This window comes from Lithobates pipiens, unplaced genomic scaffold (assembly GCF_037356315.1).
Source record: "Lithobates pipiens isolate NorthernLeopardFrog02 unplaced genomic scaffold, aLitPip1_a1.2 Scaffold_19, whole genome shotgun sequence".
Taxonomy (NCBI): domain Eukaryota; kingdom Metazoa; phylum Chordata; class Amphibia; order Anura; family Ranidae; genus Lithobates; species Lithobates pipiens.
In genome coordinates this window covers 392,967,930-392,990,801 of record NW_027507764.1, presented here as the reverse complement: position 1 = coordinate 392,990,801, position 22,872 = coordinate 392,967,930, and the positions used below count along the sequence as shown (strand labels likewise).

The window sequence follows — 22,872 nt, the reverse complement described above, 5'->3', positions numbered from 1 at the left end:
ACCAAGAGTCATTTTGAGGGCTTACAATGTTGTGGCAAAACCAACACCTTGTTCCGCCATTTCTGCAGAGCATATAGGGCAGGCCCCTACTTTCAAACATCCAACTTACAAACATCTCCTACTTGCAAACGGAAGGAGACAACAGCAAGTGAGATGAAAAAAGATGTACGACAAAACAAATTATACAGGGGTGATAACCCTTCCCTATGTTTTCCAAAAAGCTTAAAAATAGTTTTTTTGACTGGAGCTACACTTTAAAAATGTACCAGTTGAAAATTACAAACAGATTCAACTTAACACAACAAACCTACACAGTCCCTGTCTTGTTTGCACCGCCTGTATACTGCTGTTCTGAGTATATAGGGCCTGGGGGCCACACGCATTTCCTTTTTTTAATATGGGTACTGGGTTCCCCTTAATGTGCGTACAAGACCCAAAGGGGCTGGTAATGGGCAGGGAGGGCTACCCATGCCATTTTTCTCAATGATTTTCAACCATATTGCAGGAACCAGATATAACATTAAAACCGCAAGCAGTTTTAAATGGTGTTATTTCCGTTTAATGTCATTTTGTGCAGGGACTGTTCTAAACACGGGAAACACGTGGCACTTCACAGGCATACTACAGACACCCCCCAGGCACCATATTTAAAGGAATATTTCACTTTTTTTTCACTTTAATCGTCATTAAAATCAGTGCTCCCGCCAAAACGGCCATTTTTAAAAACATATTAGGCATTGACCCATGTCCCCTGGGGCAGGAGCCAGGTCCCCAAACCCTTTTTAGGACATTATCTTGCATATTAGCCATTAGGAATGAGCTTCGTGTTGGAGTCGAACATACGTTCGACTCGAACATTGGCTGTTCGTCCGTTCGGCGAAGTCCGAACATTTTGGTCCATTCGCTTCAAATTCATGTGGCGCTCACGGCCCACAATGCACTGCGATGGCGCAGTGCATTGCTGGCTCATGATTGGCCAAGCATGCACTGTGACCCCCCATGCTTGGCCAATCGCAGCGCCAGCAGCGAGGAGAGCCATGATTGGCCACAGGCAGGATGCCTGTGGCCAATCATAGCTCAGGCTGTGTAGTGCACGCCCCACACTATATAAGGCCGCCAGCGCGGCGGCCTCGTGTAGTGTGTTGGCGTCTGAAGCAGTGGGTGTTCTGTGTACCTTCAACACAGTACACACCGATCATTTTCGGACGATTTTCGATCTTGCTGTTGTGTAGTGGTTATTGTCTGCGTGCCCTGACCGCAGTATACACCGCTATATTCACCTCACCTATATAGCTAGTGATCTATCTTTTATAATAGAGCTTGCAGTCAGTAGTGTTAGGAGATAGTGCGTGCTGTCTGCGTGCTCTGTACCCAGTACATACCGCTATATCCACCTACATAGCTCTTCTCTATTTGAGCCCACTTGCCATCTGCAGGAGTTATTGGAAGTTGTGTGTGCTTCCAGCACAGCACAGTATACATCTGTATATACCCCTTTATCTCTGGTGTTCTATAATAAAGACATCTGCAGGAGTTAGTGGGTGTTCTGTGTACCTTCAACACAGTACACACCGATCGTTTTCGGACGATTTTTGATCTTGCTGTTGTGTAGTGGTTGTTGTCTGCGTGCCCTGACCGCATTATACACCGCTATATTCACCTCACCTATATAGCTAGTGATCTATATTTTATAATAGAGCTTGCAGTCAGTAGTGTTAGGAGATAGTGCGTGCTGTCTGCGTGCTCTGTACCCAGTGCATACCGCTATATCCACCTACATAGCTCTTCTCTATTTGAGACCACTTGCCATCTGCAGGAGTTATTGGAAGTTGTGTGTGCCTCCAGCACAGCACAGTATACATCTGTATATACCCCTTTATCGCTGGTGTTCTATAATAAAGGCATCTGCAGGAGTTAGTGGGTGTTGTGTGCCTCTAGCACAATATACACTACCCAACTGCTTTTTTACCCAACTCCCTTCAGGCCATTACCATGTCTGGAAGGCCAGCAAGGAGAGGCAGACAGGCGCGAGCCGATAAAAGAGGGCAAGCAGGCTCTGTGTCTAGAGACAACAGTGCTGGTCGTGGACGCGGTGCATTGTTATCAGCGCGTGGCCATGGGACACGCTTGTCCTTCTTTTCAGCAGCTGGACATGTTGAACCGCAACATGCCAACGACTTGGTAGAGTGGATGACCAAGCCCTCTTCATCCTCCTCATCCTCTCTCACCCAGTCTCAGGGTACTAGCAAAGCAGCTGCCAACGCATCGTCTTCCCTCCTCTCAATGTCATCATCAGTGACTCCTTCCCTAGACCCACCACGTCCTCCTGAGGAGTTTCCTGAACTCTTTGAGCACAGTGTTGGGCACATGCTCCAGGAGGATGCCCAGTGTTTTGTGGGCTCTGATGATGACACTCAGCTAGAGGAAGGCAGTAGCGTGAGCGCAGAGAGAGGGGATGCTCAAGAAGGACAGCAATCTGGCAGTCATGTTCCACAAGCTGCAGCATATTGCCAGGTTTGCTACAGCGATGAAGAGGGAGGGGATGATGAGGGCATTGACTCCACGTGGGTGCCTGGAAGGAGAGAGGAGGAGGAGGAGGAGGAGGAGGAGGCACATGTCCAACGAGGCAGGATGCCCTCCGGGGGCCAGCTTAGGGGCAGCACAACGACTGAATCACACCGCAGAGCTCCGCCTGTGCAGAGCGCTGCCTCTGCGCGTTATTCTAAAAGTTCTTTGGTGTGGGCCTTTTTTGAGACGAGTGCATCAGATCGCACCACTGCTATTTGCAACATCAGCCGCTTGGGCACCACATGCTTGACCAGACATATGTTGACCTGCCATGCAGCTCGTTGGCAAGCGTACCTCAAAGACCCACACCAAAGAACAAAGCGGACCTCTCCTTGCTCCTCATCAGCTGGCATCTCCAACCCCACTAGACCTTCAGTCCTCTCTGAAACCTGCTCTGAGAGGAATGAAGGTGTAGAATTAGGTGTGTCACAGCCAAGTGCTTCCGGGAACTCTGCTAGCGGTAAACCCACGTCCGATTATAGCAGGCAAATGTCCCTGCCCCAGCTGCTGGACCGGCGAAAGAAGTTCACTCCCAGCCATCCACATGCCCAGCGGTTGAACGCTAGCTTGGCTAACTTGCTAGCACTTCAACTGCTGCCTTTTCAGTTGGTAGACTCGGCCCCCTTCCGTGAGTTTGTACAATGTGCGGTTCCTGAGTGGCAGGTCCCCAAACGCCACTTTTTCTCACGGAAGGCGATTCCGGCTCTCTACCGGCATGTGGAAGGCAATGTCCTTGCCTCGCTGGACAGGGCGGTCAGCGGTAAGGTGCATATTACCGCTGACTCATGGTCCAGCAGGCATGGACAGGGACGTTACCTGTCTTTCACGGCCCATTGGGTCACTCTTCTGGCAGCTGGGAAGGATGCAGGACAAGGTGCAGTAGTGTTGGAGGTTGTTCCGCCACCACGCCTCCAAAATGCTACTATTGGTTGTGACACACCTCTCTCCTCCACCCCCTCCTCTTCTTCTTCCTCCATGGCCTCTTCCAGTGCTCTGTCCTCAGAACCAGCGGTGCTCCGTAGGCGTTCCAGGGGCTACGCAAGTACGCAGGCAAAACGATGCCATGCCGTGCTTGCGCTGGTTTGTTTGGGGGACAGGAGCCACACTGGGGCGGATGTTTTGTCAGCTCTGCAGGGGCAGGCCGAGAGGTGGTTGACGCCACGCCAGCTTAAGCCAGGAATAGTGGTTTGCGACAATGGCACCAACCTCCTCTCCGCCCTCCGACAGGGACAACTGACCCATGTGCCCTGTGTAGCTCACGTCCTTAACCTGGTGGTGCAGCGGTTCTTGGGCAGGTACCCCGGCTTACAGGATGTCCTGAAGCAGGCCAGGAAAGTCTGTGTGCATTTCCGCCGATCATTTAATGCCTGTGCTCGGCTGGCTGAGCTCCAAAAGGAGTTGAACCTGCCCAGGAACCGCCTTATATGTGACATGCCCACCAGATGGAACTCAACATTGGCCATGCTGCAGCGGCTGCACACGCAGCAGAGGGCCATCAATGAGTACCTGTGCGACTACGGCACCAGGACAGGGTCGGTTTTTTCTCACCACGCCAGTGGGGCATGATCAGGGATGCATGGACTGTCCTGTCACCATTTGAGGAGGCCACAAGGATGGTGAGCAGTGACAGTGCATGCATCAGTGACACTGTACCTCTTGTCCACCTCTTGGAGCATACGCTGCGTGGAATAATGGACAGGGCACTTGAGGCAGAACAGAGGCAGGAAGAGGAGGACTTCCTTGCCTCTCAAGGCCCCCTTTATCCAGACAGTGTTCCTGCTGTGCCACCCATCACACAGGAAGAGGATGAGGAGGAGGAAGAGGAGGAGGAGGATGATTGTGTCAGCATGGAGGTGGAGGCTGGCACTCAGCATCAGCATCAGCAGCATCAGCAGCAGTCTTGTAGGGATGATTTACAGTCCCAAGAAACACGTGGACTTGTACGCGGCTGGGAGGAGGTAGCTGCGGATCATGTTGTCCTTAGTGACCCAGAGGACTCCGGACCGAATGCCTCAGCTAACCTACGCTGCATGGCCTCCCTGATCCTGCAAAGCCTGCGGAAGGATCCTCGTATTCTTCGGATCAAGGAGAGGGACCATTACTGGCTGGCCACTCTCCTTGATCCACGGTACAAGGGTAAGGTTGCCAACCTTATCTTGCCATCATAGAGGGAGCAGAGGATGAGACATCTCCGGGAGGCCTTGCAGAAAGGTCTGTGCAACGCGTTCCCAGAGACTGGGAGGTTACAAACTCCTGGTCCTGAACAACGTGTTGCTGAGGCATCGGTCAGAAGGAGCGGTGGAGAAGGTGGCCGTCTGACTGATGCTTTCAGACAATTTTTTAGTCCGCAGCCCCAAGGTATGATCGGTTCCAGCACCCATCGCCAGCGTCTGATTTACATGGTGCAGGAATACCTAGGGGCAAGGTCAGACTTGGACACCTTTCCCACCGAAAATCCTCTGGCTTACTGGGTCTTGAGAAGGGATCACTGGCCAGAGCTTGCACAGTATGCAATTGAGCTACTGGCCTGTCCTGCATCCAGCGTTCTTTCAGAACGCACCTTCAGTGCTGCTGGTGGCTTTGTTACCGATCACAGGGTGCGCCTGTCCACCGAATCAGTTGATCGACTGACCTTCATCAAGATGAATCAGTCTTGGATCACCCACAGCTACCAAGCACCTGAAGCTGATGTAACAGAATAATTTTTTTTGAAATATCACATCCCTTCAAGACTGCCTATGCTGATGCTGAGTGACTGTCCTGTTATGTTGATTGTCTATCCTCTTCCTCCTCCGCTGATATGTTGGAAGAACATTTCTGGTTCTGGTTGATGCCATCAGCCCAATTTTTCTGCCCCTGTTTAACAGGGGCATTTAAGTACAATTTTTGATGCAATGCTTTGCAGCAGGGCTAATTCCTGCAATAAAACTAGAGTATATGGCAGAGGTTGCAGTGTGGTGGCACCAGCACCAGTGCCTAAGGCCCAATTTTTCTGCCCCTGTTTAACAGGGGCGTTTAAGTACAATTTTTGATGCAATGCTTTGCAGCAGGGCTAATTCCTGCAATAAAACTAGAGTATATGGCAGAGGTTGCAGTGTGGTGGCACCAGCACCAGTGCCTAAGGCCCAATTTTTCTGCCCCTGTTTAACAGGGGCGTTTAAGTACAATTTTTGATGCAATGCTTTGCAGCAAGGTTAATTCCTGCAATAAAACTAGAGTATATGGAAGAGGTTGCAGTGTGGTGGTACCAGCAGCAGTGCCTAATGCCCCGTACACACGAGCGGACTTTTCGACATCCAAACTCCGACGGACTGAGTCCGGCGGACTATCCGCTCGTGTGTGGGCTGCAACGGACTTTAGCTTCGCAAAAGTCTGACGGACTTTAGAAATGAAGCATGCTTCAAATTTTCCCGACGGAACTCCGCCGGACCCGGTCCCCTTCGAAAAATTCGCTCGTGTGTGTGCTACTCCGACGGACTAAAACCGACGCTAGGGCAGCTATTGGCTACTGTCTATGAACTTCCTACGTCGAATCCAGTCGTACGTCATCACGTTCGACTCCGTCGGAGTTTGGTGTGATGGTGTGTGGTCAAGTCCGTTCGGTCGAAAAGTCCGCCAGAACTCCGGCGGAACTCCGCTAGAACTCCGTCGGAAGTCTGTCAGACTTAATCCCTCTCGTGTGTACGGGGCATTAGGCCACATTTTTCTGCCCCTGTTTAACAGGGACATGTAATTACAATTCTTGATATAATATTTCACAGGAGGGCCCCTTCCTGTGCCCACCCAGAGTAACGGTGAGGACTTATAGTGTTGTGGCACCAGCACCACAACCACCAAAGGTCAATTTTTCTACCACTGTTCAACAATGGCATGTAATTACAATTCTTGATATAATCATTCACAGCAGAGCGCTCCAGCACCCACCAAGAGTCACTTTGAGGGCTTACAATGTTGTGGCAAAACCAACACCTTGTTCCGCCATTTCTGCAGAGCATATAGGGCAGGCCCCTACTTTCAAACATCCAATTTACAAACATCTCCTACTTGCAAACGGAAGGAGACAACAGCAAGTGAGATGAAAAAAGATGGACGACAAAACAAATTATACAGGGGTGATAACCCTTCCCTATGTTTTCCAAAAAGCTTAAAAATAGTTTTCTTGACTGGAGCTACACTTTAAAAATGTACCAGTTGAAAATTACAAACAGATTCAACTTAACACAACAAACCTACACAGTCCCTGTCTTGTTTGCACCGCCTGTATACTGCTGTTCTGAGTATATAGGGCCTGGGGGCCACACGCATTTCCTTTTTTTAATATGGGTACAGGGTTCCCCTTAATATGCGTACAAGACCCAAATAGGCTGGTAATGGGCAGGGAGGGCTACCCATGCCATTTTTCTCAATGATTTTCAACCATATTGCAGGAACCAGATATAACATTAAAACCGCAAGCAGTTTTAAATGGTGTTATTTCCGTTTAATGTCATTTTGTGCAGGGACTGTTCTAAACACGGGAAACACGTGGCACTTCACAGGCATACTACAGACACCCCCCAGGCACCATATTTAAAGGAATATTTCACTTTTTTTTTCACTTTAATCGTCATTAAAATCAGTGCTCCCGCCAAAACGGCTATTTTTAAAAACATTTTAAGCATTGACCCATGTCCCCTGGGGCAGGAGCCAGGTCCCCAAACCCTTTTTAGGACAGCATCTTGCATATTAGCCGTTAAAATTAGCACTTTTCATTTCGAACGTTCGAGTCCCATATACTTCAATGGGGTTCTAAAGTTCGTTCGAATTTGGGCTCCGTTCGAAAGTTCTGGTGCGAACCGAACCGGGGGGTGTTCGGCTCATCCCTATTAGCCATTAAAATTAGCACTTTTAATTTTGAACGTTCGAGTCCCATAGACTTCAATGGGGTTCTAACGTTCGTACGAATTTGGGATCCGTTCGAAAGTTCTGGTGCGAACCGAACCGGGGGGTGTTCGGCTCATCCCTATTAGCCATTAAAATTAGCACTTTTAATTTTGAACGTTCGAGTCCCATAGACTTCAATGGGGTTCTAACGTTCGTACGAATTTGGGATCCGTTCGAAAGTTCTGGTGCGAACCGAACCGGGGGGTGTTCGGCTCATCCCTAGTGAAGAGTGCCTGCTGTCAGAAAACAGTGGCACAACGGGGAGGATTCCTCCATCCACTTCACTTGTGCAATATGTGCTTTTTTTTTCAAGCAGCCAGCCAGCAGATCAGAAAAAGACGATCCATGTATGGTAAGCCTTACTGTGGGGGCAGTTGTCCTCAACACAAGACTACCCCAGTAGCTTCTATTGCTATAGCTGATATTTGTCCCTTCAAGTTCAAATCCACTCCTGTACTAGACATAAAGGAAATAATCCTCATAATATTCCTTCTCCTTATAAGCTGCCCATAAACTTCAGTCACATTGATCACTTTAAGATATAAGCCTCCTTGCTACTGCTCGTGAACTCCAATCACATCGACCACATGCGAAGCGATCAGATCTTACAATAGGGCTTTTATCGTTTTATAAAATGTTATTATATTCAAAAAGATCAAAACAAATGAGCACTCACATTTCAAATAACTTAAGCTAGCCTGTGTCTATTTTATTTGTACCACTAGTGCTAGGACGAATGTATCACCTCTCAACCGATTCTGCAGCCCTGGCCGTCAGTGTTCCTTCCATCCGTTCCACTCAGAATGGTGTTTCCTGGTTCCATGTTCATCAGCCTCTCAGGTCCCTCCTACTAGTTTCGTCACTCCTCATGACTTCCTTGGGGAGATGTGATTGGCTGATGATTGTCCTATGGTTTATATAATGGTTTACCATCGCCATTTTCTTTGTTGATCATTTGTTGTGATCTTTTTGAATATAATACAATTTAAAAAACAATAAAGCACTATTGCAATATCTGATTGCTTTGCATGTGCTATGTGATTGGAGTTCACGAGCAGCAGCAAGTAGGCTTAACTCTTAAAGTGATCAATGTGACTGGAGTTTATGGGCAGTTTATAAGGAGAAGGAATATTATGAGGCGCATTTCAAAGGATTAATCATTCCCAAAGTCACATTTAATAAGCCTATAAGGTGAGGGCACAACTGGTTGAGGGAGCACAAGGATTATGAGAAGGACATATACTGGTGGATGATTGTGGAGAGATTGATATATTCACTATGCATATAATGGATTGGCACGATATTTTCACCATAGTTTTTTTATATAAGGACACTATATGGACAAAATCTGCACATTGCGCTTTAATACTTATCATATTGTTTGATCTATATAGGGACACTTTGGAAGTTATTTACTAAAGGAAAATCCACTTTGCACTGCAAGTGCACTTGAAAGTAAAGTCACTAGAAATCCGAGGGGGACATGCAAGGAAAACAGAAAACAGCATTTTAGCTTGCACATGATTGGATGATAAAATCAGCAGCACTTCCACTCATTTCAGATCTACCCCTTAGATTTAAAGCGACTGCACTTCCAAGTGCACTTGCAGTGCAAAGTAGATTTGCCTTTCGTAAATAAGCCCCTTTGTGAAAATGTGCATATTAAACTTTACTTATTACACTACTGTTTATTGAATGCCCTATATATCCTTCTAGGGATATCTTTATATTTAGCACTGTACTTATTCTGATTTTAGTTTTCCTTATTTCACATGTTTAGGAAGTGTGTTTAGTGCGGGCAGCTCCAATAGATTAACATAGCGGCTCACAAGGTTTTACATATTTACGATAAAGGACATAATACACAATGAAAAAATATAACACCTACTTTGTACGTGTTCCATGTTCTCATTCACATAGCATAGCTTTAAGGCATCATTCATGTGAGCACTGAGGCTCATACACAGTGAACGGGCCTTTTGTTTATTTAACTCTAGCTGACAGGTACTAAAAATATACGTATCCAAATGTGCTACTTAAAGTGGTTCTAAGCCACTTTTTTGTATTTAGGTAAAGAACCCTCATTGTCGCAGAATCCCCCCCCCCCCCTTACTCCCCTTATACCTACCTGAGCCCAATTTAGATCCACTGCTTTGCATGAGAGCAGTAACTCTCTTTGCTTTCTCCCTCTTCACAAGGCTGATTAATAGCAGCGGGAGCCATTGGCTATCAATCACATTTAGTGATGAGGGAGCGGGGGGGTAGGGCCAAGCCACGATCAATAGATGCAGACAGAGCAGCTCGAGAGTGAGTCTGCACATGTGCCCTCATAGAAAGCGGCTTTCTATGAGAGCAGTCAGCGAGGGGGGTAGCCAGGAGCACTGTTGGGGGACCCCAGAGGTGGAGGATTGGGGCTTGCTGTCAGTTTAACACTTGGAGCTTGCTGACAGTGGGGGGGGGGGGGGGTAAAGTCCTTGTAAATCTGATAATGCTTATTCATTGCACTAGACTTCTTGTATTACAAGAAGTCTATTGCCAGGTAAGTCGTATATCATATGTTATTCAAATGTGTATGTTTGCCATTCATTCAATATATCACATTTCTATTGATCCATAGAGAACTCCAGTAGGTTCCTCACCTGCTGGGAAAAATATACTGGACAAAATGTGGGTGTTGCTGGTTTAATCTCTTGTTTTTTATGCTTCCATTTCCTGAAAAAAGAAAAAAAAAATTATTTTGCTCAAACAAGTTTTGTTTTCTTACTATGAAGCCAAACTAGTTTAAAGTTTAAATTTAGTACATATTTAGGCGGAATGCAGCACCAAAAAAATTGCCATGTCATGTAAATGGTTTCATGCACACAGCCACATAGGGGGCATATAGCCATTGTAAACAATTTCCTAGAACCTGCAGCTGCTGCATACAGATGCCCATTGAGATGAATTAGAAGATGTGGCTGTACATGGCTATGCACCAGGGTACAAAGACAGTAGCATGTATATGAGTATACTAGCAGAGGCGTAACTAGAAACCTCAGGGCCCCGGTGCAAGAAATCAGGAAGGGCCCCCCCCCCCCCTGAAAAGCATGATTTTGATACTATATTTTTTTCCACTGTACAACAAAGTAAAACATTTCTGTGCAGCCTGTGTCCCGAGTGAAACCTGTGTCACCAGTGAAACCTGTGTCACCAGTGCAGTGGTGGTACTGGAGGGGGGTGGCGGTGGTACTGGAGGGGGATGGTGGTCCTGGAGAGGGGTGGTGGTACTGGAGAGGGGTGGCGGTCCTGGAGGTGGGTAGCGGTGGTGGTACTGGAGGGGGGTGGTGGTGGTACTGGAGGGGGATGGTGGTCCTGGAGTGGGGTGGCGGTGGTACTGGAGGTGGGTGGTGGTGATGGTACTGGAGGGGGGCTGGTGGTGGTACTGGAGGTGGGTGGCGGTGGTGGTACTGGAGGGGTATAGTGGTCCCAGAGAGGGGTGGCGGTGGTACTGGAGGGGGATGGTGGTCCTGGAGAGGGGTGGCGGTGGTACTGGAGGTGGGTGGCGGTGGTGGTACTGGAGGGGGATAGTGGTCCTGGAGGGTGGTGGTGGTACTGGAGGTGGGTGGTGGTGGTACTGAAGGGGGGGTGGTGGTACTGGAGAGGGGTGGCGGTCCTGGAGAGGGGTGGCGGTGGTACTGGAGGGGGATGGTGGTACTGGAGGTGGGTGGCGGTGGTACTGGAAGTGGGTGGTGGTGGTACTGGAGGGTGGGTGGTGGTACTGGAGGACGGTGGCGATGGTACTGGAGAGGCATGGTGGTCCTGGAGAGGGATGGCGGTGGTACTGGAGGTGGGTGGCGATGGTACTGGAGGTGGGTGGTGGTACTGGAGGGTGGGTGGTGGTGGTGGTACTGGAGGGTGGCGATGGTACTGGAGAGGCATGGTGGTCCTGGAGAGGGGTGGCGGTGGTACTGGAGGTGGGTGGCATGGTGGTGGTACTGGAGAGGGGGTGGCGGTGGTACTGGAGGTGGGTGGCGGTGGTACTGAAGGTGGGTGGCACGGTGGTGGTACTGGAGGAGGGGTGGCGTTTGTACTGGACATCAGGATCCCCAGATACCCCCACTTACTTAAGAGGTTTCTCTGTACCTTGCTGGACTCCGCTGTGCACCTTGACCCCCAGCAGATCTCTGTACCCCCTCCCCCGCACCTGGGAGGAGGCAGCGATCAGCAGCTCTATGATGTTGATTGGCGGCGGGATCTTCCTGAGTCTATACACACACCGGAGAGGGGTCAGCACGGCTGTGAGTGGAGAGCGTGTCTCTCATGTAACAGCAGCACAGAGACACTGGGACTCGGGACTGAAGTTTAATTTTCCCTCGTCCTGTCTCGCACGGGAAACAAAACACACAGCTGATCTGCTCCCCCTTCGGCCCCCCTCCCCTCCTCTCTCCTGTGTTCTCTGCGGGCATTCAGGTGTGAAGCTAACAAGCTCACATTTCCCGCGGAGAACACAGGTGAGAGGAGGGGAGGGGGGGCCGAAGGGGGAGCAGATCAGCTGTGTGTTTTGTGTCCCGTGCAAGAGAGGACGAGGGAAAATGAAACTTCACTCCCGGTGTCTCTGTGCTGCTGTTTACATGAGAGACACGCTCTCCACTCACAGCCCTGTGGATAGCAACCACGTCGGGGCCCCCCCACAGTGATGGAATTCCAGGGCCCAGTCGCAACTGCGACTGTTGCGACCCTGATAATTCCGCCACTGTATACTAGGGTTCTATTTAACAATGTCCCTTAGAGACCCTTCCACTTTTAGCACAATTTGGCCATACCTACCAGTGCAGCTTTACTACTCTCCTCCAAGACCCATCAGGGGTTGGGGTCAGATTAGTATGGCATATGGTCTGAGCACTGACAGGCTGATCCCCCACCCCTTTGCACCAATGCTGGCAGCACTCACAAGTCTATTTCTCAAAGACAGTGAGTACATGCAGTCAACTCCTTTGGTCGACCATGGAGAGGCCTGTTCTGAGTAGAACCTGTCATGTTAAACTGCTGTATGTTCTTAGCCACCGTGCTGTAGCTCAGTTTTGGGGTCTTGGCAATCTCCTTAAAGTCTAGGCCATCTTTATGTATAGCTACAATTCTTTTTTTCAGATCCTCAGAGAGTTCTTTGCCATGAGGTGCCATGTTGAACTTCCAGTGACCAGTATGAAAGAGTGAGAGCGATAACACCAAATTGAACACACCTGCTCCCCATTCACACCTGAGACCTTGTAACACTAACGAGTCACATGACACCAGGGAGGGAAATGGTTAATTGGGCCCAATTTGGACATTTTCACTTAGTAGTGTACTCACTTTTGTTGCCAGCGGTTTAGACATTAATGGCTGTGTGTTGAGTTATTTTGAGGGGGCAGCAAATTTACACTGTTATACAGTTACTCTGTTATAAACCACTGAAAACAAAAGTGAGTACACCCCAAGTGAAAATGTCCAAATTGGGGTCTAAGTGTCAATATTTTGCGTGGCTAGGGATGAGCTTTCAGTTCGACTTGAACATTGGCTGTTCGCCCGTTCGTCGAGAACCAAACATTATGGGCCGTTTGTGCCAAATTCAAGCAGCGCATAATGGCCCATAATGCACTGCAGGAGCACAGTGCATTTCTGTATGATGATTGGCCAGAGCATGCACCATGACCTGCATGCTCACAGCGCCCTCAGCTAAGAGAGCCATAATTGGCCAAAGGCAGGGTGCCTTTCGCCAATCATGGCTCAAGGGGACTAAGTCCACACCCACACTATATAAGACTGCATGTCAGCCTTATATAGCAGAGAGAGAGTGTCATTTAGATTGAACAGGCAGGCAGATTATTCAGTTAGCTGCAGTATTATATAGATATATATATATACCGTATTTATCGGCGTATAACACGCACTTTTTCCCCCTTAAAATTGGGGGAAAGTCGTGGGTGTCTGTGAGTCTAAAATACTGAGCGCCGCCGAAAAGGACCGAGCCGACTGCTAGACTGCGCTCGTAGTCCCGCCTCCCTGCTGTTTCTGGAGCGAGCGCTGACGAAAAAGACCGAGCCGACTGTACTGTGTACTTGCCATACTGGGCGGGACTGCGAGCCAAGCCTAATACACAGTACAGTCGGCTTGGTCTTTTTCGGCAGCGCTCGCTCCAGAAACAGCAGGGAGGCGGGACTACGAGCGGAGCCAAGCAGACGGCTCGGTCTTTTTCGGTGGCGCTCGCTCGGTCTGTCTCGGCGGCGGGATATTTAAACATGGGCAAGGCTGCAAACGGTGCTGGGCAAGCTGCAAATGATGCTGGGCAAGCTACAAATGACACTGATCATTCTGCAGTGATGGACAAGGCTGCAGATGCACACTGATAAGGCTGCATTGATGGGCATTTAAATGTAAGTTTTTTTTCCTTAAACTTCCCTCCTAAAACTTTTTTCCTTAAAATGCCCTCCTAAACTTGGGGTGCGTGTTATACCCCGATAAATACGGTATATGAAATACACACATATATATATATATACACACACACACACACAGTCAGTCTAGTACATATATATATATATATATATATATATATATATATATATATCCACTGCATATAGTTTAGCTAGATCTCACGGCAGTCGGTTTCTGGTGGTGTACTGTCTTTACTATACTTCTGGCAGGCACGTGATTCAGTGAGCTCCAGTGCATAAACTATATATACAGTCTCCTACATTATATATATATATATTTATTTACACATCCACTGCATTCCAGTCTAGCCAAGCCTATATCTGACTGCAGGCCATTAGTGGTGTACATTTTCAAATATACTTTCAGGCAGGCAGATGATTCGTGATCTGCAGTGTATAAAATATATATACAGTCTCCTACATATATATCCACTGCATTCTAGTCTAGCCAAGCCTATATCTGACTGCAGGCCATTCCTGGTGTACGTTTTCAAATATACTTTCAGGCAGGCAGGTGATATATACAGTCAGTGTAATAGATATATATCCACTGCTTACAGTTTAGCTAGATATCACTGCAGAGAGTGATTCAGTTAGCTGCAGTGTATTTCATATATATGTAGTGCCGGCTCCTGAAGAGCACGTGCTATGTATTTTTGAAATTTAATGTTTAACCACTTTCAGACCGGACCAATTTGCTGGTCAAAGACCAGACCACTTTTTGCGATTCTGCACTGCGTCGCTTTAACTGACAATTGCGCGGTCGTGCGACGTGGCTCCCAAACAAAATTGACGTCCTTTTTTTCCCACAAATAGAGCTTTCTTTTGGTGGTATTTGATCACCCCTGCGGTTTTTATTTTTTGCGCTATAAACAAAAATAGAGCGACAATTTTGAAAAAAACGCATTATTTTTTACTATTTATTATAAATATCCCCCAAAAATATATAAAAAACATTTTTTTCCCTCAGTTTAGGCCGATACGTATTCTTCTACATATTTTTGGTAAAAAAAATCGCAATAAGCGATTATTGATTGGTTTGCGCAAAAGTTATAGCGTTTACAAAATAGGGATAGTTTTATAGCATTTTTATTAATAATTTTTTATTCTTTTTTTTTTTACTAGTAATGGTGGCGATGTGCGATTTTTATTGTGACTGCGACATTGTGGGGGACCCATCGGACATTTTTGACACATTTTTGGGACCATTGTCATTTATACAGTAATCACTGCTATATAAATGCAGTGATTCCTGTGTAAATGACACTGGCAGTGAAAGGTTTAACCAGTGGGTGGCAGTGTAGGGGTTAAGTGTTCGTAGGGGTGTGTTACTAACTGTGGGGGGGTTGGGCTTTCATTTAGTGTACACTGATCTCTGCTCCAATCACATGGAGCAGAGATCAGCGTCACTAGTTGCTAGGCAGAATGGAAAAATGTTGTTTACACAGCATTTCCTCCATTCGGCCGCTCCGTGAGACGATCGCGGGGATGCCCATGGCGATCGAGTCCGCGGGTCCCGCGACCAGACTCACGGGGGTCCCGACCAGCGCGGGAGCGCGCCGCCGGAGGCGCGCTCACGATGGCAGGGCAGCATCGAATATTGGACGTACCTGTACGCCAATATGCCTGCCCATGCCATTCTGTCGACGTACATCATCGTGCGCTGGTCGGGAAGTGGTTAAGCTAAACTGCAGTTTGGTTTGGGTTTAATTACTCCAAATTTTGACATCAGCATCAGTCTGACTAGACGACAGGGTGTTCCACCTAGCCATGGGGGGCGCTGCCACTTCTGGAAGGCAGGGTAACACAGTCTGGTTGGGTGCTTTAAGATTACTTTCTCTCGGAGCCAGCCCAGTGGGAGTGTTACTCTTGCTGTGCTTTCTTGGAGAGGGTACTTAAGATGTGGATGTCACGTGTTGGGGGGTTCCGGTCCAGAAGTATGTTCTGACTGCATGGTCCTGGTCCTCCTGACAAGCCCCCAGAGTGCCTATGGCCTGGGTTGTGGATCCACCAGACTTTATGTCTCGGGGCTGGCTAGCTTGAGGCAAGGAAACTAAAGGAATGATTCGGAGGTGGTCCGGTGCCGTCTCAAGTTGTGGAGAGGCCCAGCAACTTCAAAATTATCCAGGGCAGGACTCTTCGGGAGAAGGACATGTAAGGGTTGACTTCTCAAAAAGAGCCTGGTAAAGCTGAACATCCTAAGCGAATCCAATCTCGTGGGTATCACCATACCGGCTGCAAGATGCTGATATCACATGAGCGTTCTACAAGTATTCAAGTTTCCTTGTTCAAGTACTATAACAAAGTCTGTGGCAGAGACTTGTTCCTGACTCAAGCACCCTGTTGGCTGCTAGGCCTGGTGAGAGAAGGACTATCCAGTTAGGGTGAAGATCCAGCTGTGAATGGCTACTCTCTGGATTTACTCAAATGGATTACTTTCCACCTAAACCCTCTGATCCTATACTAAGAGACTGTTGTTTAACTACGTTCTTTGCAAATAAAAATCCCAGTAAGCGGATCTGTCGTCAGTCTCTATAGTTTTTGGGCATCTACCATGGGAAATCCCTAGACGCATACGAGGAGCAGAAGGTAACGGTAAGCCCAATAAAACAAGCCGCTCCTTCGGGGGTCAGTGCTACATAATATATATATATATATATATATATATATATATATATATATATATATATATATATATATCCACTGCATACAGTTTAGCTATATCTCACTGCAGGCCGTTCATGGTGTACTCTTTGTAATATACTTCAGGCAGGCACGTGATTTAGGTAGCTGTATACAATACATACAGTGCACCCATAGTTGCCATTAGACTTCTGGTGGTGTACAAAATAACATACATCCAAAGTGCAGTTGCTACTACTTTTCTGGTGGTGTACACAATACAATGTAGTGTGGTGTTGCAAAACAAAATCCCCACCATGTCCAAAAGGCCACCAAGGAGAGGCGGATGCTCACAGGCCTTTGCAGAGTCTACAGTCCACAGTGCTGGTCATGGACATGATGCATATTTTGCATTTGGCCGTGGGGCATGCTTGTTCTTTTTTCTGCTGCTGGGACAGGGGCAGAAAAATTGGGCCTTTGGTGGTGGTGGTGCCACAACACTGTCACAGATACTCTTGTTAGGTGAAGAAACGGACCATGCTGTGAAATATTAGATCACAAATTATAATTACATGCCCCTGTTAAACAGGGACAGAAAAATTGGGCCTTAGGCAGTGGTGGTGTTGCCCAAATTAAAAATATTGTTGGAAGCTAGCATCACCAAGATTGAGGAGGAATAGGATAGTCACTCAGCATAGGCAGTCTTCAAGGGATCCTACGTCCATAGAAAAATCAAGCAGTTACATCAGCATCAGGTGCTTGATAGCTGCTGCTGATCCAAGACTTATTCATTTTTATGAATGTAAGCCTATCAATGGAGTCTGTGGACAGGCGCACTCTATGATCCGTTACAAACCCTCCAGCAGCACTGAATGTGCATTCATAAAGAACGCTGAAAGCAAGACAGGCCAGTAGATCAATTGCATATTGAGCTAGTTCTGGCCAGTGGTCCATCCTCAAGACCCAGTAACCCAGTGGATGCTCTGTTGGAAAGGTCTCCAAGTCTGCTCTTGCCCCTAGATATTCCTGAACCATGTAATGTAGACGCTGGCGATGGTTGCTTGAACCAATCAGACCTTGGCGCAGAGGACTGAAAAATTGTCTAAAGGCATCGGTCAGCCGGGTCACCTTCTCCACCACTCTTCCTCTGACTGAACGAACCTGTCATGGTTATGCAGTAATCTTTGTCTGTCAGCTTACCTCTCCTCCATGTGTTCACCTTTACAGGCCAGCCAGTCTCACCAGGCTACTTAAATAACCTCTCCTGAAAGCATGGCTCCACCCCAGCCCCTATTGGGGAACTCTATATTAACCTGTGCACTGCAAGCCTGCCTTGCTGATCAACCTATGCATATTTAGCTTCTGTGTGCATCTTGCTGTGTCTTCTATGTCTGATTCCAGTTACCGATCTTGTTCTTGACTATCCCTGCCTACTTGTGACCCTGACTTTTGTTGTGTTCTATGTTTATCCTTGTCTGCTACTGCAAGTGGCCCTGACCTTTGGCTTATTCCCTTACTATCTCTATCCTCCTGTAGCCTACAGTGGGCGTGAGCTGGGAGACCCTGGGGGTTGCGACCTAGAGCCATTTGCAGCCCAGTCCATCCTCACCACTAAATGCTCTTGTGAACACTTGCTGGCTCTTAGACTCCGTGCCCTGGGGAATCTTATGCTCTAGCCCCTGTGGGATCCGTGTTGGTGTTCCAGCGGACCTGCCTTCCTTAACCACCTAGACTCCCATCCACAGCGGTCAGCCATAGGGTCCACTTTATTTGCAGTGCACTCCAGACCCCAACGGTGTGCATCTGTCACCTGGCCTCAGGTGGCCTGACAGAAGCCTCAGCAACACTTTGTCCAGCACCAGGAAATTGTAACTTCACAGGGTCTTGAAATGCATTGCACAAACCTTTCTTCAAGGCCTCCTGAAGGTGTTTCATCTTCTGCTCCCTCTGCAAAGGCAGGATGTGTTCTGCAACCTTACCCTTGTAATGTGGATCAAGAAGGGTTGCCAGCCAGTAATGATTCCTTCTCTTTGATACCATGAATCCTAGGATCCTTACACTGCATGGCCTCCCTGATTCTGCAAAGCCTGCAAAAGTTTCAAGAGGCATTCGATTCTGAATCCTCTGGGTCACTAAGGATCACATGATCCTTAACCACTTAAGCCCCGGACCAATTTGCAGCCAAAGGACCAGTACCCTTTTTGCAATTCGGCACTGTGTCGCTTTAACTGACTATTGCACGGTCGTGCGACGTGGCTCCCAAACAAAATTAGCGTTCTTTTTTTCCCACAAATAGAGCTTTCTTTTGGTGGTATTTGATCACCTCTGCGGTTTTTATTTTTTGCGCTATAAACATAAATAGAGCAAAGATTTTGAAAAAAATGCAATATTTTTTACTTTTTGCTATAATAAATATCCCCCAAAAAAATATAAAAAAAAACATTTTTTCCTCAGTTTAGGCCGATACGTGTTCTTCTACATATTTTTCGTAATTAGCGATTATTGATTGGTTTGCGCAAAAGTTATAGCGTGGCTTGGCGTCTGACGTTACTGATCGTCTTTCCCTATAACGATCAGTGACAGGCTCAGTAGGAAGCACGGGGAGAGGTTTGTTTAAACAGACCTCTCCTCGTTCTTCAGCTCTGTGACCCGATCGCAGGGGTCCCGCGGCCATGGAGCTCAGGACCAGGGCGGGAGTGCACCCATGGCTGGGCACTTAAAGAGCAACATACAGGTACATGCTTGTGTCCAGCCGTGCCATTCTGCCGACGTATATGTGCAGGAGGCGGTCCTTAAGCGGTTAACCTCCTTCCAGCCACATACAACTCTTTGGGTTTCTGGGGACTGAAAATCATCCCTTGAAGACTGCTGCTGAGTGTTATCCTCCATGTCCAGGAAGACAAGAGGGACAGTATCACTGATGCATGCATTGTCGCTGCTCAGTGTGCTCACCATCCTCATGACCTCATTGTTTTACACATACTTCAAAGGATCCCATGCTGGGATATGCAATGAAGGGAGACCGACTCATAATCAATACTTAATTTCCCAGGAAAATTCAAGTTAAGTTCCTGCTTAGAATAGTCATAAGGATTTGCATTAAAGGGGGCTGACTTATGCAAAGTATAGGGATTGGAGATGTAGCCAGTCCTTAACCAGGAATAGGGTAGCTCACCAATCAGAGCCACGCTATGCCAACCAATGAGGCATCAGCATGCAATGATACACACAGACTAGATGGGAGGGAAACACACACTTTTATGGGAGAGCAACCATCAGAATGGATGGAACCTTGGTGCAAAGGGTAATTATGGGAAAGATCTGCATTTTACTTGTAACTAAATATGTTTGCAGATTAATGTTTTCAGGAATATACTCTGTATTCCTTCATGTAATTCTCTTATTTTAACCTAATATTTTCTTCCTTGTTTTAGACTATAGATAGATGGTTGTGTATTAGATAGACTTTCAACTACTCACCAATAAATGTTGTTATTGTGTTAAAGCTTTCACTCATGGTCAAAGAACTCTCATTTAACCCAAATCATATCTGAGAGATATTAAATCTCAAATACAGTATACAGGAAAAAGACTGCATGGGAGGTCATTGTATGTCTTGTCAAGCATGTCGTGTCCAAGCAGTTGCTTTTGTGGCCATGCTTAATCCACTTCAGATAGGTTTCAAACAGCAACGATGCGATCTGCTGCACACATGTCCAAAAAGGCCCACACCAAGGAACTTTACAAAATCAGCAGGGAGTCAGCAGCACTCTGCACCTGCGGAGCTCTGCGGTGTGATGCAGTAGTGTGGCTGCCCTTAAGCTGCCCCCTAGAAGACATCCTGCCTCATTGGAGTTGTGCCTCCTCCTCCCTTCCTCAACCTGGGAACCAACATCGGAGCCTTAAATTCACTGTGCATCCTCCAGCAGCATGTACTCGACACTGTAGTCGAATAGTTTGGGGGTCTCCTCCATGCATGATGGTTGGGCTACGGAAGGAGTGACTGTGGACAAGGAGCCGGTGGAATAGGCCACTTTGGCAGCTGCATAGGAAGGAAAACTACTCTGAGCTTAAGTAAAGGAAGTAAAAAGAAGTTCCTGGATGGCCGAACGTCAGAGAAATGGCATCTTTATTGGTCAATAAAATCCAAATGCAGTCACATATCAAATATGGAAAAACAGGATAAAAAATCGAACGCGTTTCACGCCTTGTTCTGGCGCTTATTCATAGCTGTTGACTGTAGAATCAGAGCCTGCTTCCCCTCTTTTAGTGGCCTGCTGTGAGCGTCTGCCTCTCCTTGGTGGTCTTCTGGACATGATGTATATTTTGTTTTGCAACACCACACTACACTGTATTGTGCACCGTGTACACCATCAGAAAAGTAGTGGCAATTGCACTATGGCTGCAGTGTATTGTAATTACAATTTTTGATCTGATATTTCACAGCAGGGCCCGTTTCTGCGCCCAACAAGAGTATCTGTGAGGGTTTACAATGTTGTGCCACCACCACCTAAGACCCAATTTTTCTGCCCCTGTTTAACAGGGGCGTGTAATTATAATTTTTGATATAATGTTTTGCAGCAGGGCCTGTTCCAGCACCCACGAAGAGTAACTCTAAGGGCTTACAGTGTTCTGGTACAACCAACACCTAAGGCCCAATTTTATGCAGTGTATAGTGCAGGCTGTATAGTATATAGAGGTGGTCCTCTATTTTCAAACATCCGACTTACAAACGACTCCTACTTACAAATGGAGGGAAACAACAGGAAGTGAGAGGAAATAGGAAGGAAAATACTCTCCTGTAATGCCGTGGACACGGTCTGACTTTCTGGCAGAAAAAGTCAGATGGAATAATTTCATCTATTCCGATCGTGTGTGGGCTTCAGCTGACTTTTTTTTTTCGAAAATTCTGATGGACCTAGAAATAGAACATGTTTTAAATCTTTCCAACAGAATCAATTCCTATCGGGAAAAACGTTTGTCTGACAAACCAAAAACAACACAAGAGCAGCTATTGGCTACTGGCTATTTAACTTCCTTTTTCTAGTCCCGTCGTACATGTTGTATATCACCACGTTCTAAACGAACAGACTTTGATGTGATCGTGTGTAGGCAAGTCCATTTCAGTGGAACTCCATCAGAAAAACCATCAGAGTTTATTCTGATGGAAAAAATGGTCGTCTGTACACGGCATAAGAGTTAATATGGAAAACGTTGTCTCCACTGATGCTTTATCACCAATCCTCCAACATAGATTTTAGGGCTGGAGCTACACTTAACCACTTTCAGACCAGACCACTTTTTGTGATTCTGCACTGCGTCGCTTTAACTGCCAATTGCGCGGTCATGCAACATGGCTCCCAAACAAAATTGAAAATTGAAAATCCTCTTCCACTCATCCATAATAACATAACGGAGCTGGTGAATGTTAGGGACCTTCCGCTCCTCCACCTTTCATTTGAGGATACCCCACAGATGCTCAATAGGGTTTCGATTTGGAGACATGTTTGGTCAGTCCATCACCTTTACCTTTAGCTTCTTTAGCAAGGCGGTGGTCTTCTTGGATGTGTGTTTGGGGTCGTTATGTTGGAATACTGCACTGCGGCCCAATCTCTGAAGGGAGGGGATCATGCTCTGCTTCAGTATGTCACAGTACATGTTGGCATTCATGTTTCCCTCAATGAACTGTAGATCTCCAGTGCCAGCAGTACTCATTTATCCCCAGACCATGACACTCCCACCACCATGCTTGACTGTGGGCAAGACACACTTGTCTTCTTTGTACTCCTCACCTGGTTGCCGCAACACACAATTGACACCATCTGAACCAAATAAGTTTATCTTGGTGTCCTCAAACCACAGGACATGGTTCCAGTAATCCATGTTCTTAGTCTGCTTGTCTTCAGCAAACTGTTTGCAGGCTTTTGATGCAGTGTGCGGCGTATTGTCTGAGCACTGACAGGCTGGCCCCCCACCCCTCCAACCTCTGCAACAATGCTGGCAGCACTCATACATCTATTTCCCAAAGACAACCTCTGTATATGATGCTGAGCATGTGCACTCAACTTCTTTTGTTGACCATGGCGAGGCCTGTTCTGAGTGGAACCTGTCCTGTTAAACCACTGTATGTTCTTGGCCACTGTGCTGCAGCTTAATTTCAGGGTCTTGGCAATCTTCTTATAGCCTAGGCCATCTTTATGTAGAGTAACAAATCTTTTTTTCAGATTCTCAGAGAGTTATTTGCCATGAGGTACCATGTTGAACTTTCAGTGACCAGTATGAGAGAGTGATAACACCAAATTTAACA

At 47.2% G+C, this 22,872-nt stretch overlaps 1 protein-coding gene across 1 annotated transcript in view; it reads right to left on the bottom strand.

Moving 5' to 3' along the window:
• Positions 1–22,872, bottom strand: part of LOC143997021 (CD226 antigen-like) — a 172,074-nt gene that overhangs the window by 8,270 nt on the left and 140,932 nt on the right. Inside the window, exon 5 of the mRNA XM_077492380.1 lies at positions 10,131–10,203. Coding sequence (XP_077348506.1) covers positions 10,131–10,203 — 73 coding nt within the window. The remainder of the gene's footprint in view (positions 1–10,130; positions 10,204–22,872) is intronic.